General features: G+C 48.4%; 1 pseudogene and 2 gene segments (V, D, J or C); all 3 read right to left on the bottom strand.

The window, feature by feature from the left end:
* Positions 1-3996: 3996 nt before the first annotated feature.
* LOC117020019 (Ig heavy chain V region 1B43-like) lies at positions 3997-4645 on the bottom strand. The segment is given in 2 exon segments: positions 3997-4445; positions 4529-4645. Coding segments are annotated over 2 exon segments (495 nt in total).
* A 9819-nt stretch (positions 4646-14464) lies between these two features.
* LOC117020020 (immunoglobulin heavy variable 1-2-like) lies at positions 14465-14942 on the bottom strand (annotated as a pseudogene).
* Positions 14943-17365: 2423 nt separating this feature from the next.
* On the bottom strand, positions 17366-17848 carry LOC117020021 (immunoglobulin heavy variable 2-5-like). The segment is given in 2 exon segments: positions 17366-17715; positions 17803-17848. Coding segments are annotated over 2 exon segments (396 nt in total).
* Between the last annotated feature and the right edge of the window lie 814 nt (positions 17849-18662).

The raw sequence follows: 18662 nt of genomic DNA on the forward strand, positions 1-18662 counted from the left end.
CCAGGACCCCTCCCCCACAGGAGCCCACCCGTGTGCTCCATCGACTCAGAATACTCACCTGGAAGTGCTCCTACCAGCTGAGCCTCCAGCAGCTTCTGCCCCAGGTGAGCAGAATCACCTGCACTCTGGATGTGCCTGTGTTTCCAGTTATCACAGTGGAGGCTGTTCTTGCAATTTTAGTTCTGTGACGGTTTCAGGAGACATGATTGATCTTCATTTTTCCAGGTTCTCTTCTAAGAATGGGAGTGATGATTTCCAAGGTCTTTAATGTTGGTGCAGAAAGTAGATGGACCTTCACAGGTCATCTTTGACCTGTTACTAGAGGTGGGAATCTCACCTCACTAAGTGTAAGTGGCACCTGGACAGACATATTGTACATGGCGTCACTGAAAGTCTTAGCAATTTCAAGTCCCTCCCAGGAAGCTGGAACGTGAAAAGTACAACAGGCCAGGGACCTGTTAATCCTCAGGTGATGTCACATTTGGAAGGGCATCCGTGTCCCTGGCTGGACCCAGGAGGTACCCCTGCAGCCTCACACCAGAGACAGGAGGTCCAATTGGTTAATCACAAGCCAAGCGGTGAGAATGCTGTTTCCCAGGTGGGTGCAGAGCAGGGTGGGGAGATGGAGGTGTCCTTGGCTTCCAGGATGCACTGGACACGGGGCCCCAAATCCCATCTGAGAGGCTCTGATCTAAGTGTGAGGATGTCTCATTAGCTCTGCCTTCTGAAACCTGTGGCTGAGTCAGGATGATCAGGAATGTGACTTATTTACTTCTGGTCATGAAACCTGCTTCACAGGTATTTATAACTGGGGAGCTTGTGATGGAGTGAATTCTCTCCCCCACCAGTCACATATTGAAGCCCTAAGACCCAGTGGCCTGTACTGGGAGAAGGGCTTGTACGGAAGTACTTACGGTTAAATGAGGTCATAAGGTTTGGGGCCTCATCTGCTAGAATTGGTGGCCTTACAACAGGGAGAGAAAGTGAAATCTCTGTCTCAGTCTCCACCACATGAGATTACAGTGAGCAGTCAGCTCTCTGGCCATTTGGGCGAGTTCCCACTGGTAATCAATTCATCTGGCAACTAATCTTGGACTTCCCAGCCCCCGAATGTGAGAAAATAAATTTCTGTAGTTTCAGCCACCTGGTCATTGGTTTTGTGATGGAAGTTTGAGCAGACGGGATGGAGTTTTGGTCCTGAGAGTGGGGTGCTGCTGAACAAATACTTAAGATGGTGTTAGTGACTTTGGAAGTGGGTGATGGGTAGGAGGTAGAAGATTTTTCAAATGCACATGTGAAAATTCCAAGATTGCTGTGAAGGGATGTGAAAGGTCACTGTGCTGAGAGCTTAGAAAGAAGACCGGAGAGCTGTCGAGAAGGCTCCATATTCAAAGACGATACATAGATCATCGTGAACACAGTGGTGGTTGAAACGTGGACCTAAGAAGCCACTCTGCTGAGGCTCAGATGGAAATGAGGAGCACGTTATGGGTCCCTGAGGAACGGTGATCCCTGTTATAAAGTGTCGAAGACCTTGGCTGAACTGGTTTCCTGTGTCATGTGGAAGGTAGACCTTGTGAGCAATGGAACTGGATGTTCAGCTGAGGAGATTTCTAAGCCAAGTGTTGGAGAGGCTTGGCTCCTGGCTGCTTCTCCTAAAATGTGAGGGAGGCAGATGACTCCATGATGGCAGTAATAATCAAATGCTGATCAGAATTTGGAGATTAGAAACACTGTCAGCCTATCCATATAACCAAAATCCAGAAAGCTTATTGTGAAGAGGGCATGAGAAGTGTTGCTGAAAAACAATCTGATTGGAAAAAAAAACCAAGGGCGTGTCTCATGGATTTCATCAGCTGTCTCAACATGAACCGGGAGTAGAGATGGGGTTATACCAGCAGACACACTGTCACTTAATAATAATCGGGGATGAGAAGGGGGGCAGAACGAAAGAAGGTTTATTTGGATTTTATACAGCAGGATCATAACTCAAATTGGCTGTGAAAATGCAATATCATTGAAGAAAAGAATAGAATGACCTTGAATGAAATTTAGAGGTTATCAAGGCTGACTCCTTGGTTTCAAAAACTTAAACCATCTCCTCTGTTTCAACAGGTAACACAAACAACAATCAAAGCCTTTGGATGGGACCCCCGTCCTGTCAGAGCTTGGGATGTGTGACCCCTGCCAGCACAGCCGTGGTGAGACAGTTCTGGTGGGTCCAGAAAGTGAGGCAGCACCTCAGTGGGGTTGGGAGGTGGGACCACCACCCCATTGGGTGCAGAATAAGGGGCATCCGGGCAGAGAGGACTCTTCTCCAAACTTCACGTCCCATGGGATTTTCCTGGCAGGTTTTGGACCAGGTTGGGCCCATCACTCCTTCCTTCTTCCCTATTTACCCTTTCAGAATGGGAATGTCTCCCCTCTGCCTGACCCACCATCACATTTTGGAAGCATGTAACTTGTCTGGATTCCTAGGTTCACAGCTCGAGGAATTTTGCCTCAGGGTGAATCACAGCTCAAGGTCCCCAGGGTCTGATGGGACTATATTTAGGTCACGCTTTAAACCTTAGGGTTTAGAGTCGATGCTAAAATATGTCATAACGTGGGTCTGTTTGTGTACAGCTCATGTCGTTGCCTGTGAGGAGGGGACCCTAGGTGGGATGTTGTGGATTGAACCGGGTGCCTCCCAAATCGTATGTTGGTGTCCCAGTGCTGAATGGTGGTGTGTGAAATAGGGTTTGAGGAGACGAGTAAGGTTACCTGAAGTCAGAATGTGCTGGTCCAACCCCAATAGGATAGGAGTGTTGTACAAGAAGACAGAGATCTCTTCCATTGCCACCATTTAAGGCACGTAAGGACTCAGTAAGAGCGTGGTCAACAGCGAGCCAGGTCAGACCTTTCGCCGGGACCTGAATCAGCCGGCATCTTGATGTTGAACTTTCCAGCCTCCACAGCAGTGAAAATCAGTAACTTGTTTAAGCCACATGGCCTGTGAGCTTTTTTTCTGGCAGTCCAAGCTGAGTGAGAGAACTTGACATTTTTAATTTATGGAAAATTTGCAAATTACACGGAAAAAGAATATACATGAAAGTGATAGATAAATAAGAAGTAAAAGTGTAGTTTAAACAGAGGTATTGAATAACATGAGGAATTCTCTTTGGAAAAAGGAAATGAAACATTTTGAATCTGCATTTTCCATTTTATAAGAATATATTTTCTACTAACAGATGCACTAAGAACTGTGTGTGCTCGTATGTGTGAGTGTGTGTATATTTGAGTGTGTGTGACAATAACAGCATTCCAGAAAATACTCATCTATTAAGTGTCTCTCAGGAAGCCCAGGGACCTGGACCTCGATGGCCACAGAAGTTGGAGAAGATCCAGTGAAGCCCCAGCTGCTTCACCCACAGACGCTCAGGCTTTCCTCTCCTCATTCTCTTTCCTCCTGAGGACACTGGGCTCAACATAGGGTTGGGGACGAAGCCTGGGGACCTGCATTCCTGAAAACTGCCGGGTGAAAACTGCCGGGGAAAGAAAGATGTATGTTTTCTCAGGTCCTTTGGGAAAACAATATGGGAGTTCTAATTTCCAATTCAGATTAATTTGTTATACCGAGTTCACCCTACCTAATGTTAAACAAGTAAACCTGGAGTTTTCTATTTTATTATTATTATTTTACCTGAGGATTCCTAAGACAACCAAGACAGGGCCGTACATTCTGAGACTTTCCTGTAGTGTCAGCTGTATGCGACTCCTGCCCACAATACAGACCCAATGTAAGAGATGCAGCAAAAAAACATGTATGCCATGTGTAAATGTGTGTTGTGTTTGAAGTGTTAATACACCATGTCATTGTTTCGATTAGACGCACTGGAGTGACTAGCAGTAGATATTTTTAAATAGAACTGAGTCTACCTGGTGACAGGACACTCCCTCGGCTTTCCCCTTCCTCCCTGTACCACCTGCCCTCAGGTTCCTTCCTCAGCTCAACTGTCACAAGTGCCCCAGGAGGTCCGAGCACAGCCATGGACCCCGAGCGCCCCCTGGTGTCCTGAGAGCCCCTGCAGCCCAGCGCCTCTGTCCCCTGCAGGGAGGTTTGTGTCTGGGCTCACACTGACTTCCCCTCACTGTGTCCCTCGCACAGTAATACACGGCCGTGTCCTCGGTGGTCACAGATTTCAGCTGCAGGGAGAACTGGTTCTTGGATGTGTCTCTGGAGATGGAGGAGCGGCTCTTCAGGGCCGGATTGTATGCTGTGCTCCCATCATAACATATGATCGCAATCCAGTCCAGTCCCTTCCCCGGGAGCTGTCGGATCCAGTGCCAGCAGTAACCACTGGTTGTGATGGAGAATCCAGAGACAGCGCAGGTGAGGGACAGGGTCTGCGAGGGCTTCACCAGTCCTGGGCCCGACTCCTGCAGCTGCACCTGGGACAGGACACCTGGGGACAAGGAGAATCAGTCTGTCACTCACGTGCAGTCACATCCATCCCACAGACCCGAGTCTGACACCTGGGACCCTCACCTTGGGGGGCTGTCACCAGGCACAGGAGAAGACCCAGCAGTGCCATCTTCTTCTAGACCACAGCTCTGCCTTCCCCAGAGACCTCAGCCCTGTGTGAGGAGAGAGCTGGGAGCTCACAGCCCAAGGATGGTTTTACCCTGGAGCCTGGGGAGAAATTTGCATGTGGGGCAGCCTGTTCCTATAAGTGGGGAGGGACTGAGTCAGGCTCCCCTGGTCCTGATGGGCCCAGTAGGGTCTCTTTCTTGAATTCATACAGCCTCCGAGTCTGGGATGAAAGAGCCCATTGTCTATAAGATAAATTGGAAAAGGTCAAAGACAAGCCCTACTTCTCTGAATATAAAACTAAATGCTGGGCTAGTTGAGTAGATCATCAGTTTTTAAAACTTTAGGATATTTGTAATAATTGTTAAAGTGATTAACATTCTGCGCAGACACATGCTGACAGTGAACAGACTAAATATACGCAGTGAGCAAACATTTATAGACATAATCGATTTATAATACTTTAGTCAACTTTGGTATCAATATAATCCCACAATTAAAGCCAGTCCTTCCCAGTGTCCTGTTTCCTGTTGCTTTTCTAAGGGCTGTACTGTCTGTGTCACATCAGGAAACCCTTGGCTTATCCAGGGTCCCACCCATTCTGCTCCATTGACGTGTGTCTCTCCCTCCACACACAGTCTTGATTATTGCAGCCACTTCACAAGTCTCTTCCCATTTTCAGAAACTCTTCAGTAGTAACTAAAATAACAGAACACTGGGCAGGGTTGGATTCCGGAGCATCCTGAGAAGGGCTGCAGGCAGATCTTTGTCTCCATGTCCATCATCTGTAGGTCCCGGGAAGCCCACATCCTGGTCTGAGGACTGGGGTCCCCCATCCCTTTCTGATGGACGTCAGGGACAGGGGGTTACGGCTGTGGGGTCACTGATGACTCAGGGACATGTGCTCATGGCCTGCAGCTTCCTCGTTCCCCACTGTCTATTCTGATGCCCAGGGCTGGGCTGTGCTGACCGCTGGCCCTTTGTAACATAGGTTAGAGGTCAATGAAGCCGTCCCAGGACAGGGCTGAGCCTGTTCTCTCTCTTCTCTGCTCAGGGAGGTTCCCAGAGTCAGAGCTCAGCTCCAGAGGCTGCTGGACAGTTGCTCAGACCACACCACACCCCACCCCTGAGAGAGACACATACCTCTGCCCACAGTTTAGGACAGGAGGTGCTTACTGATTCCAAATGAGGCCACAGAAAGTAGCACAGAGACACGCTCAGGAAACCCCAGGTGACACTGAGTTTTCCCAGATGGCAGAGTCCAACTGAGACAGGAAATCGTGACAAGTAGTTGCGGGGCATCTCTAAGACCCCCTCTCAATACTAGAGCTTCCTGCTTTAGTACCAATTGTCTGCATTCTTCCATGAGATGTCAGTCAGGCACGGCCACCAGAGGACACACAGGAGGGGATCAGGGGAAAACAGAGTTTATCACGCTCACACGTCCTACAAACAGGAAGCTCGGGACCACGTGAGACCACATGGAAGGACCAGGGTGGTCAGCAGGCAGGAGACAGGGAGCGAGGGGCAGCTGAGGACCTGGTCTCACTGGCCTTTCCCTGGGAAAGGAGGGGCAGGCAGGTGATCAGCTTTGGATGGACCAGGTTGAGTAATGTCAGTGGGCTCAGCGATGAGGGGCGTGTCCCTGTGCCGGGCGCCTGGGCCTGGGATGATGAAGGCAGAGAAGTGTGTCCTGGTGTGCGGGCCAGAGAGAGGCAGTGCTCTCGGTGGGTTAGTTTGTGTGTGAAAGGCCTGCTCCAGCCTGGACTAGTGCTGCCTCTGAGGACTGGGTGCCCACGAGGGGCTGTCTCTCCCCAGCAGGAAAGGTCTGTAAAGATGTGGAAACATGTTAAAGTAGGTAAGGTGATGAAGTGCATGAACACACACGATGCAGGAGGTGCCTTTCTGCATTCCCAGCAGCTGCTCCTTGCGCTGTTTTTGCCCGTATCAAAAGATAGATTGGTGACAGATACAAATGAAACTATTATTACCTTGAAATTTGGCCTCTCCCACACACAGGCACACACACACACACACGCACACGAATGGACTCACACACACAGGGACAGACCCAAGCACAAACTGTTCACTCAGATCTGCATTAAATTACTGCTGTGTCCAGTGAATGCAGCAAACTCATATACAATGTAAAGCAAATCCACACACACATTAAACTCTTCTGCAAAGGGAAACTCTATTTAATTAATGGGGTAAAATGTATTCCACATATGACATCATGTCCTGTGTCACAATGCTAATTGTACATCTTCCTTTCCAATTTGGAGACTTCATTTAATTTTTTGGTGAAATGTCTTTGGGTCTGACCTGCACCCCTGTGATGGATGGGAGTGGAGAGTGTGGCACCTTTGTCTTACTCCTCGTCCTCGAGGGAAAGGTTTTATTCTTTCACTGTGGAGCATGAAGTTATGTGTGCACTTCATACAGGGCCTGTATTATATGCAACAGTTCCTTCTATTCCCAGTGTGTTGCATGATTTTTTTCAAATCAGAAGCCATGTTGAATTTTGTCATTTTATTTTCCTGCATCGTTTGATCACCTGATGGAAAAAGAGCAGTGTCATCCAGAAATGGTGCTGGGATCAGTGGATATCCTCCTGCGAAAGAATATAACTAAACCTTATCATATACTATATAGAAAAGTTAACTCAAAATGGTTGAAGGACCCGAATATAAGACGTAAAAGCATAAAAACCCTAGAGAAAACACAAAGGAAAGCTTCGTAACAATGGATTTGGCAATAGTTTATTCAATATGATAGGAAAACAAAAGACACAAGCACAACAATAAACAAATCAGGATAGATGAAACTAAAAATTGTATGTGCATTAGAAAGGCACAATGGACATCATGAAAAGGAACTTATTGCATGGTAGAAAATAATTGCAAATTATATATCTGATAGTGTGATAATATCTAGATTGTAAAAGAACATCTAAAACTGTACCCCAGAAAATGTGGGGAGCCATAATTTCTTGTTATTCTGTAGCCTTGCAGACTGGCTCAGTTTATGGTTAACTTGTTTTAGCTCTTAAGGCATTGTCTCTGCCTACACCTGAAGGGTGCTTGCAAGCTGCTGAGGAATGAGGTGGGAGTGGCCGGTTCCCGGACACTGAGGACTGATGATTATCAGGGTAATTGGTGGGCTTTGTCATTGAGAAAATGACTTTGGGGAAGTTTCAGTGATTTTGTAGTTTCTATGTAGAAGTTAAAAATTTACTCTCAATGAGGTAATGCACACTCGTGATTGTTAAGCTGCACGTACACAGGTGGTATAAATTGGTAAAGGAAAGTAAACTCTGGGCTTCAGGATCACTGAAGACCGGCCGCATCATCAATTGTGTGAGTGTCTCTTTTTCATTCCCACTCCCCTTGTCAGGAACTGTTCGACTCGTAACGGCTGGTCCGCTGCATTTTGGCGCCCGAACAGGGACCTGAATATAGGGGTAACGGTGAGGAACACCGCGTGGTTAGGATCCGGCTCAGATTGTGGGGCTTAGTTCATGGATGCGCGGTGAGTGAGGCACAGTCCCCTCGGTCGAATGTGTGTGTGAGTGAATGGTAGCTCCACGACTTCGTGTTACGGAGCTTGTTTGGGCCCTAATCTGAGGTTCCGGTTCTGTCATATGGCATAACGGCGATTGGGGCTCCGTCCCATCAGTTCGGGGGTTTATACCGAAACGCCTTTGTTAAGACAGATTTGGTCCCGAGAGGGGCACGGCCAGACGGGCATCTGAGTGAATATTGTGTGAAAGAAGGGCCGAGTTAGGGAACAAAGAAATGGGTCACGCTAGCAGCAAGGACCTGTATGTTAGAGGACTTAAGAGATTACTTGCCGCCCGTGGCAGCCGGGTGAGCAAAGAGCAATTAGATAAATTTTTAGAAGTTGTAAAGTAAGTTTGCCCTAAGTTTCCAAATAAAGGTACCATCAGCTTGGAAACTGGGAAAAAGGTTGGAGAACAATTACAGGACTATTATATTGCCCAAGGACCTCAGCGGGTCCCTGTAAAAACATTCGGGTTATGGACTTTGATAAGAGACTGTTTAAATCTTAAAAGTGAGAGTTGTAGACTAGAAAAAGTAAAACAGGCTGGAAATGAAAAAATTCTTCCATCTGCCGCCTCTCCGGAGGAGAAGGAGGAGGGGGAGGAAGTCAGGTATGCAGAGGGACTTGCTAAGCATAATAAAGAGCTAGGAGAAAGGGAGGGGGTTGACTGTGCTGAGGAAGCTCCTATGCATAATAAAAAACCTGCTAGCCAGGGACCTCCAGATGATCAATGGAAAAATTTAGGCCCTCAAGATCAGAAAGATTTAGAAGAAGCTGCAGCTAAATATGACAGGGAGAAATATTCCGTAATGGCTGCAGCTCAAGAAAGCAGGCGGTTTGTAGATCCTATCTTTACGCTTACAGAACAAATAAAGATGCTTCAAGGACAATTAGTAGAACTCAAGATTACTAGGGAAGGGGAGAATTGTCCCAGGCCTCCCCAGATTCCTTATAGAGAGGAGGATTGTCCCAGGCCTCCCCAGATACCTTATAGAGATCCAGGAAATCCAGGGGGTGGCGAATCCCCTGTAATTAACCCCACTGTACCACCTCCAGAGGGACCTCGTATGTGGGACCCTCCGCTGCCACCACCGCAGCCACCGATTTGGGACATGTTTACTAAGCCTCCGCCAGGATACGTTAAGCCAGGGTCAGATTCCCTTGTACGTTCTCCGCTTCAGCTAGCTTGTGAGGAAGCTCACAAGCAAGGAGAATCTACAGGACGTTTTGGCGTTTATCCTCTCTTTGAGAGAACGGATCAGGCAGGAAATCAAGTTAGGGAATGGAGACCTTTTCAGTGGAAACAAGTAAAGGAATTAAAAGAGGCCTGTGCTCAGTATGGCCCTATAGCTCCTTTTACTCTGGCCATTATAGATGCATTGACGGGCGAGGCTACTCCCCCGGAAGATTGGAAACACATCGCTCATGCCTGCCTTTCCGGAGGCGATTATCTCTTATGGAAATCAGAATTTTATGAAAATTGTAAAAAGAAGGCCAATGAGAATGCCTTAAGACAGATCCCTATTACTTTTGATATGCTAGCAGGAGAAGGCATGTATGCTGACCTAAGAAATCAAATGGGATTTGCGCCAGGCGCTTATGGCCAAACTGCCACAGCAGCTAAAGATGCTTGGCGAATGTTGCCTGATTCCTCCCGTAAGGAAGAACAGGTTACTCACATAAGGCAGGGGGCAGATGAACCATTTCAGGAATTTGTGTCTCGCCTCAGTACGGCTGCGGGGCGAACTTTTGGTTCAACGGTGGCCACTCAGGCTTTTATTAAACAGCTTGCTTATGAGAATGCTAATTCTGCTTGTCAAGCAGTTATCAGACCATTTAGAAAAAAGGGAACTTTGTCTGATTTTATTCGCCTATGTGCCGATGTGGGTCCTTCTTATTCTTAAGGCATAGCATTAGCTGCAGCTTTACAAGGGAAATCTATAAAAGAAGTAATGTATCAACAGGCAAGACTCCATACAGGGAGTCGTTCTGGGGCTTGTTTTACTTGTGGAAAATTGGGACATCGAGCGGCTCAATGCCCTCGCAAAGCCGAGCCCGAGAATTCAGCGGCTCCCACAAAAAAGCCGCCAGATATATGCCCTAAGTGTAGGAGAGGAAAGCATTGGGCTAATGAATGCAAGTCTAAGACAGATAAAGATGGAAAGCCGATCCAGGGAAACTGGGTGAGGGGCCAGCCCCAGGCCCCGAATCAACAATGTTATGGGGCACTGCAAATTCCGGAGCAGATGCCGGGGCAAAAAGGGAACGGGTCCCTGAAAGAAAACATATCACAGATTTATTCAGGGCCACCGCAGGCAGCGCAGGATTGGACCTGTGTTCCACCACCGACATCGTATTAACTCCTAAAATGGAAATGCAAGCATTGCCCACAGGTGTTTTGGGGCCCCTACCCCCAAAAACTGTAGGTTTATTGTTAGGGAGAAGTAGTACAACCATGAAAGGAATTCATGTTTCCCCAGGAGTTATTGATGAGGATTTTACTGGTGAAATTAAAATTATGACACACTCACCATTGAACGTTTCTGCTATATCTGCTGGTACCCGAATTGCTCAGTTAATTATTTTGCCTCGCATTAAGGTGGGGAAGAATAGACAAGATCAGAAACGAGGAGATCGAGGATTTGGCTCCTCAGATGCTTATTAGATTCAGGAAATAAAGAGAGATCGGCCAGTGCTGCTACTTAAAATAAATGGAAAAAGTTTTCAAGGAATTTTAGATACTGGAGCTGATGTGTCCTGCATATCTGCTGAACATTGGCCTTCTAACTGGCCGACGCATCTTACTAATACAGATCTACAAGGCATAGGCCAATCTCATTCTCCTCAACAAAGTAGTAATCTTTTATCTTGGCAGGATGAGGAAGGTCATCAGGGAACTTTCCAACCGTATATTATCCCTGGCCTCCCAGTCAATCTCTGGGGACAAGATATTATGAGTGATATGGGAGTTTATCTCTTTAGCCCAAGCCTTCAAGTAACTGAGCAAATGTTTGATCAAGGGCTCCTCCCAGGACAGGGCTTAGGAATTGAAGGACAGGGACGACAGGAACCCATTGCACCCAATCCTAACTTACAAAGAACAGGTTTAGGATATTTTCCCCAGGGGTCATAGATTTACCTGTACTCCACCAAAAAACTGCAGAGACAATAACTTGGAAATCTGATACGCCTGTGTGGATAGATCAATGGCCCCTAACTCAAGAAAAAATATTAGCCGCTCAAGCGCTTGTACAGGAGCAGCTTGAAAAAGGCCATGTGATTGAATCTAATTCACCCTGGAATTCGCCTATTTTTGTAATCAAGAAGAAATCAGGAAAATGGAGATTGTTACAGGACTTGAGAAAAGTAAATGAAACTATGGAAGTTATGGGTGCCCTCCAGCCAGGGTTACCACACCCTTCTGCTACTCCTAAAAAACTTAAAACAGATAATGGCTCCGGCTACACCAGTAAAAAATTTGCTTTATTTTGTCAACAATTTTTAATTAATCATGTTACTGGCATTCCTTACAATCCCCAGGGGCAAGGGATTGTTGAACGTACTCATGGCACATTAAAAGTCATTTTACAAAAAATAAAAAAGGGGGAGTTATATCCCCTAACGCCCCATAATTACTTGTCTCATTCTCTTTTTATTCAAAATTTTTTGACTTTGGATGCCTATGGTAAGAGTGCAGCTGAACGTTTCTGGCATCCTTCTGCCGGCCCTCAGGCTTTGGTCAGATGGAAGGATCCACTTACTGGATCATGGCAAGGCCCAGACCCAGTCCTCATATGGGGCCGAGGGCATGTTTGCGTTTTTCCACAGGATGCAGAAGGCCCTCGGTGTCTGCCAGAACGATTGGTGCGACATGTGGACCCTCTACCTGCTGATGACATTGATGACCCTCAGCAATGCAGAAGAAGACCAGACGTATTGGGCCTATGTTCCTGATCCACCAATCCTCCACCCTGTTGTATGGGAAGGTCCTGAGATTCCAGTTTATGTCAATGATACTCACGCCCTAGGATTGCCTTCTGATGGACACATAAAACAACATTTGAAAAGTTTTGTAAATCAGGCACTCCCTGCAGTCAGGTGACTGATTTACAAGATGGGACTAGAGACTGGTCTAAGAAATCTGTTAATGTATCTGCTTGTGTTCCTTCCCCATATACACTTTTGATTGGAAATATTAATGTACATTTTGTAGGAGTTCAGTATATGGGAGATGTAATTCAAAGTATAAAAGTTAAATCTTATTTAGAATGTCATTCAGAATATCATTGGATATGTGTTACTTCTAAAAGGTATAATAATAGTCAATATGATTAGAATCGGGTTCGTTTACATCTTCAAGGAATTTGGCATGATGCTAATGTGTCTTTAGATATGTTTCGGCTTCATGATGAAATTCAAAATATGAGGGAAGCTGAACCCTTGAAATTTGATGCAGCCCAGGCTGCTTCTGAGTTTGTTGATGTTCTTAGGAATGCTATGCCACCTATGCCTCATATTACCCATTCTGTTATGATTTTTCTTACATTGGGCATCTGTGTCTGTTTGGTTCTGTGCCTTCTCCCCATTTTCATCAAATGTTTCATCAGCAGGATGTTAGACTTGCGAGCTGACATCCATCAGCTTGAACTTAAGACAAAGCCCTGAGCCTTCCTCCCCGAGCATTCAGAGGGACAGGATAGTCAAAGACGGGTTGTACTTAGGCACCGCTTCAACACCTAAGACAGGGCTTGTATTATAAAATATAAGTTCCAAGGACGGGTAAGTTGAAGTCGGCATCCCGAGACACCTAAGTCAGGCGCTGTCACCTCGCCATCCTAGCCGGATGGGTTTTGCTCCTATAAAATAAAAAAGGGGGAGATGTGGGGAGCCATAATTTCTTGTTATTCTGTAGCCTTGCAGACTGGCTCAGTTTATGGTTAACTTGTTTTAGCTCTTAAGGCATTGTCTCTGCCTACACCTGAAGGGTGCTTGCAAGCTGCTGAGGAATGAGGTGGGAGTGGCCGGTTCCCGGACACAGATCACTGATGATTATCAGGGTAATTGGTGGGCTTTGTCATTGAGAAAATGACTTTGGGGAAGTTTCAGTGATTTTGTAGTTTCTATGTAGAAGTTAAAAATTTACTCTCAATGAGGTAATGCACACTCGTGATTGTTAAGCTGCACGTACACAGGTTGTATAAATTGGTAAAGGAAAGTAAACTCTGGGCTTCAGGATCACTGAAGACCGGCCGCATCATCAATTGTGTGTCTCTTTTTCATTCCCACTCCCCTTGTCAGGAACTGTTCGACTCGTAACGGCTGGTCCGCTACAAGACAACAAAAGAGAAAAATCACAAAAAGGGAAAAAGTCTGTATTAAAAACAACAAAAAAGAGATAATAGATATGCAGGAAGGGGACCCCTTATGCAGTATTAGTGGTAAATGAATAGGTGCAGCTCCTGCAGAAAACAGCATGCAGGTTCCTGAAAATATTAAAAATAAAACTATCGTATTATCCAGCAATCCCACCTCTGGGTATTTATCTAAATGAAACAAAGTCACCATGTCGCAGAGTTATCTGTGCTCCCATGTTTACTGAAGCGTTATGTGCCATAGCCCAGACATGGAAACAACCTAAGTGTCCATCAACAAGTGAGTGAATAAAGTATGTGTAATGGAATAGTATTCAGCCATAAAAAGAAGGAAATGCTGCCGTTTGCAGCAACATAAATTGATCTTGAGCGCATAATGCTGAATGAAGTAAGTCACACAGAGAAAGGCAAACACTGTATGACCTAACTTATGTGTGGAATCCAAAGAAAAGCCTACAAAAAGGGATTGTATGTGTCATGACCGTGGGTGGGGGCTGGGCAGTGGGAGAAGTGCATGATGATGATGAAAAGGTACAAACTTCCAGTTACAGGAGAAGTGAGCGCCGGGATGTAGTGGACAACTCGCTGGCTGCAGTGAACACTGCTGTGTGGTGTGTTGGACGTTGGTGAGGGAGTCGACCCTCAAAGTACTCAGCACAAGGAAAACACACTTGTTTTCAGTTCAGGGATGTCACGATGAAAATCGCCATCATGGTCACATTTATACCGTGAAAATTAGAAAACACTACAGAAAGTTTAGTTATTTTTTCTCCTCCTGGGAATTGGTTTGCCAGCACAGAACTGAAAATATTTCATGGATAATTAACAAAAGCAGTTCCTTCTTCTCTATATTTATAACCGTAAGTCAAAGAAAGGCTGTGCCCAGCTGTCCCTGTCGTCTCCTCAGCCCCGCACAGCTGCCCTCTCCTCAGGGTTTCTGACACTCTCAGGATGTGGGTCATCTCACTGTGTTCCTCGCACAGTAATACACGGCCGTGTCCTCAGGTCTCAGACTGCTCCATGTAGGCTGTGCTGGTGGACGTGTCTGCGGTGATGGTGATTCTGCCCTGGAACTTCTGTGCGTAGCTTGTGCCACCACTGCCAGGGTAGATCCGTCCCATCTACTCAAGCCCTTGTCCTGGGGCCTGTCGCACCCAGTGCATATAAGTAGCTGGTGAAGGTGTATCCGGAAGCCTTCAGGACACCTTCACGGAGGCCCCAGGCTTCCTCACCTCAGCCCCAGGCTGCACCAGCTGGACCTCGGAGTGGACACCTGTGGGAGGAGACAGTACTGGGTGGATCCCCCGTGACTGGCCCAGGTCGCCTCACCAGCCAGGGACTGGGGAGCCCCTTACCTGTTGCCACTGCCACCAGGAAGAGGACTGTCCATCTCCAGTCCATGGTGAGGGCTGTGCTGTCAGGACGTCTGTAGGGGAGCGTGTGGCTGTGGGGCGATGCTCTCAGGGCCCAGACATGTCCGTATTTAACCCCGCCCACCTCAGCTCATTTGCATATTCATGAGCAGAGGGTTTCATAGCTGAAGACTTAGCCCACCTGAGAGAAGATCGATGACACAGGGACCATGATCAGTGGGCCTCTGAGGGGCCAAGTTCTAATCCCTGTTGGAAGATATGTGTCCCCTGCCAGGTCCTTGAATCTGTGCAGAGAGAGCCCCTCCCACTGAGGAACAACCCCTCCCCCAGGACGTGATCCTCACTGAGAATCCACCTTTGAACCACACGGAGACCACCTGAGCCTGTTCTGGGCTTTGATCTGAATGTCTCATCCTATGGTCAGTGTCTGTCTTCAAATTCTGAAAATTTCAAACTGGGAAATTCATCCTTTTCATCCAGGATTTTTTTGTTTTTTTTTTAACTAAAGCTCATTGGGCTGCCAATTGTTAGGTTTTATTACGACATACCGTATTCTTAGAAACTTCAATTTCAATTAGATTTTACTGCTCATTGTCTTTGGTTAATTCTCCCGATAGAACAGGATATTTACAGACACTTCAGCGTCTTTGTCCAAATCTTGTTTAGAGGTTTCTGGAAAGAGGACGGAAGCCCCAGGCCCTGAGAGGAGGCCCCATCCTTTCCCCTCAACACCTGCTCCTGGGGCTGCAGCCCCTGCTGGTGGGTCCTGAGCGCCCCCTGCTGCCCAGCCTGCACCCTGCAGGGGAGGGTCCGCTCTGGGCTCACAGGGCGTGAACTCTAGCATCTCTGGTCCAGTGTTAAATGTCTGTGACCTGACCTCACAATGCTCCCTCGGGGACACTCTAAGTTTTCAACATCATGCATGAAATAATGAATCGATATTACTGAACCCCAATGACTCTGCAGGGAGATGTTAAGAAAGTGTTTTTTAAAACACCCAGGAGCCCCTTCCCTGCGGCTGCCAGATGCACAGACGCTGTCCTGAGTCCAGAAGCTCTCGGGAACTTTGGGGGGCGGGAGGGAGGCTCTTATCTCCTTAAGATTCCTCTCCTTGAAGGTGACATCTGGAAATTCCTGGATTGTCTCACAGCCCACTCACCTCTGCTCGTCAATAAAATAGACACACACAGAGGGAACGATTTTAGGAGGAATGGACCACAAAGTGTCCTAGTCCCCTGTACTTACTACATGGGTGTGGGGGCAGAGCCCCAGAGATCAGTTTCCAGGCTCTCGGCCTCACGGGGAAAGGTTCTGGCTCGGGTAGTAGATGGCCGTCAGCTGTGGCTAGTTGGCCATCAGCTGTGGCCCTTGAGCCATTGGCCACTAATATAAGTGCCGCGGCTGCGTTAGGGAGGGAAGTCGAGGAGAGAGTCGGTCGGTTGGCAGAAAGTGGACAGCAAGTCGCACGTCGTGTGAATCCAGCCTCCAGTGAGACTATAGTGGTATGACTCCCCTACCTATGGCTCCGTGGGTGTTCCTTTTTGGCCTAGGCACATCCTACGTTCTTCTGTGGGTAGCGGCACCAGAGGCCTGGCAGGCCCCACCGTATGACAAACGAGCAGGACCAGATACTCCGCAGGACACCCTGCATGACAATGTGCCGTCCCCACTCTGATCTAGGCCTGGGGTGTGTGACTTCTCTTGTAAATAAAACCCCAGGAAATATGACACATGCACAGACTTGGGAAGAACCTACACCCTGGCTCTGGCTTTTCTCACAGCCCTTGGGCCCTGTGCAGAGGACCCATGAGATGGACCAATTTTGTCCCACAGATTGTCAGATACGAGGCCCAATCACACTATTGCGGGAGACCCTGCTCGCTGCACCATTTGTCGTGCAGGGAGTCACGCAGGGTCTCTGCTCCCGCTCCCCACATAAGAACGCAGGATATGGTGAGGCCAAAAAGGAACACCTAAGGAGCCATAAGTAGGGGAATCATATCTCTATACTCTCACTGGCAGCTGGGTTGGAGACACAGGAACCAGGAGCAACACACTTCTCAACCCTCACTGTGCCGCTTGCAGCTCAGCCCCCATCTTCTTGCCAGCCCCCATTTTCTGCTAGCGTAGCCACGGCAGTTATATTAGAGGCCAATAGCTCACTGGTTACAGCTGACGGCCAACTAGCCACAGCTGATGGCCATTTGATCACAGTTGATGGCCATTTACTACCTGAGCCAGCACCTTTCTATGTGAGGCCGAGAGCCTGGAAACTGCTTTTTGGGGCTCTGTCCCACACCCACTCACAGCACCTGCAGTGGGAGTCCCTTGGAGAACCCATGTCTGTGGGAGGGGAGGCAGCACCGTTGTCAGCTGACTCAGGTGAGGCTGCTCGTGCGTGTGTGACATTATGTATCCTTAGGATAAATCACCTGTGAGGTGGTCCCCTGGGTCTGGCTGTGTCCTCCTCAAGGGCTCTCCCATGGTCAGCTCACTTCCCTGTGACTCTCCCTTCCCCCATGCAGTCTCTGTGCCCAGAAATACGTGGCTGTGTCTGCAGGGTCCATGCTGGTCATTGTTAGGACCACCTGGTTTCTGGAAGTGTCCTTGGAGATCGAGAGCCGGCTCTTCAGAGATGGGCTGTAATACTTATCATCATCCCACCAAATGTTTGCAAGCCACTCCAGGACCTTCCCGGGGGGCTGACGGACCCAGCCCACACCCATACCACTAGTGCTCAGTGAGAACCCCGAGAAGGAGCAGGTCAGCATAAGGGTCTGGGTGGGTCTCACCAGCCCAGGACCCGACTCCTGCAGGGTGACCTGGGACAGAACCCCTGTGGAGAAAGCACGAGAAATGTGAAGCTACTTCTGGACGAGAACTGGAGTCCCTTCATCCCTGAGGTCCTGACCGGAGCACTCACAGGAAGGGACGGTCAGCAGCAAGAGAGTGGAGCAGAGCGTGTCCATGGTGGGGCACAGTCACTGCCCCAGGCCTGGGCTCGGCTTTTCAATCCACGGAGGGGGGTGGGGAGTTTTGCATGGTGTCACATGGTGCTGACCCCTATGGGTGACTCAGGTCTGTGCAGTAGGGGAGCGAGTCTGTCCTGTAGGAGAAGCGAGCCCTGGGTGTGGGCTCCACGTCTGCTCTCCATGGGGACCCGACTCAGGACTGGGTGTCAGGAGACAAGTCCTCAGAAGTGCCCAGTGTGTGGATGGAGTCTGGGCTGGGACATCCCTCTTCCCACAGACAGTGTCCTCTGCGTGGACGCCCCTCCAGGGACCCTCGCCCTAGGGGTCCTGTCCTAGAGGAGGGGGAGTGGAGAACTGGCCGGACGGTGCTCCTCCTGCCTCCAGGGCTGAGGTGTGAGCCTGGGCAGAGCAGGAGGCTGAGCCCGCTGTCGTGTCCGAGCTTCCCTGTGGTTAGGAGACGGAGGGTCAGTGGACACATCACTCACACTTACTGTGTGAACAAGTGCAGCTCATGGGCGTGTTCCCACTGCGTGTGCATCCCACAGGGTGGTCCCGACGTGGACCTTGTCAGGGGGCACAGTCACCTCTGTGGGCTCAGTGACCTCACGTCGGCCTCCCCTCTTCTCCCCCGTGACCCCGACATTCTAGGGCATCCAGTGCTCTGTATGCTCCTCCGTGCTGGCCGTTCTGAGCTCCATGATTTTCCATAACTGTGGTCACTCCCTGTCCTGTAATGTTGCTCTGAACCCACAGTTCTGTCGTGATTAAAGACGTGTGGTTCGTGTGGGGTCTATTGCTCCAGGTTTCGGGG

The sequence above is a fragment of the Rhinolophus ferrumequinum genome, unplaced genomic scaffold, assembly GCF_004115265.2.
Source record: "Rhinolophus ferrumequinum isolate MPI-CBG mRhiFer1 unplaced genomic scaffold, mRhiFer1_v1.p scaffold_56_arrow_ctg1, whole genome shotgun sequence".
NCBI classification, from domain to species: Eukaryota; Metazoa; Chordata; class Mammalia; order Chiroptera; family Rhinolophidae; genus Rhinolophus; species Rhinolophus ferrumequinum.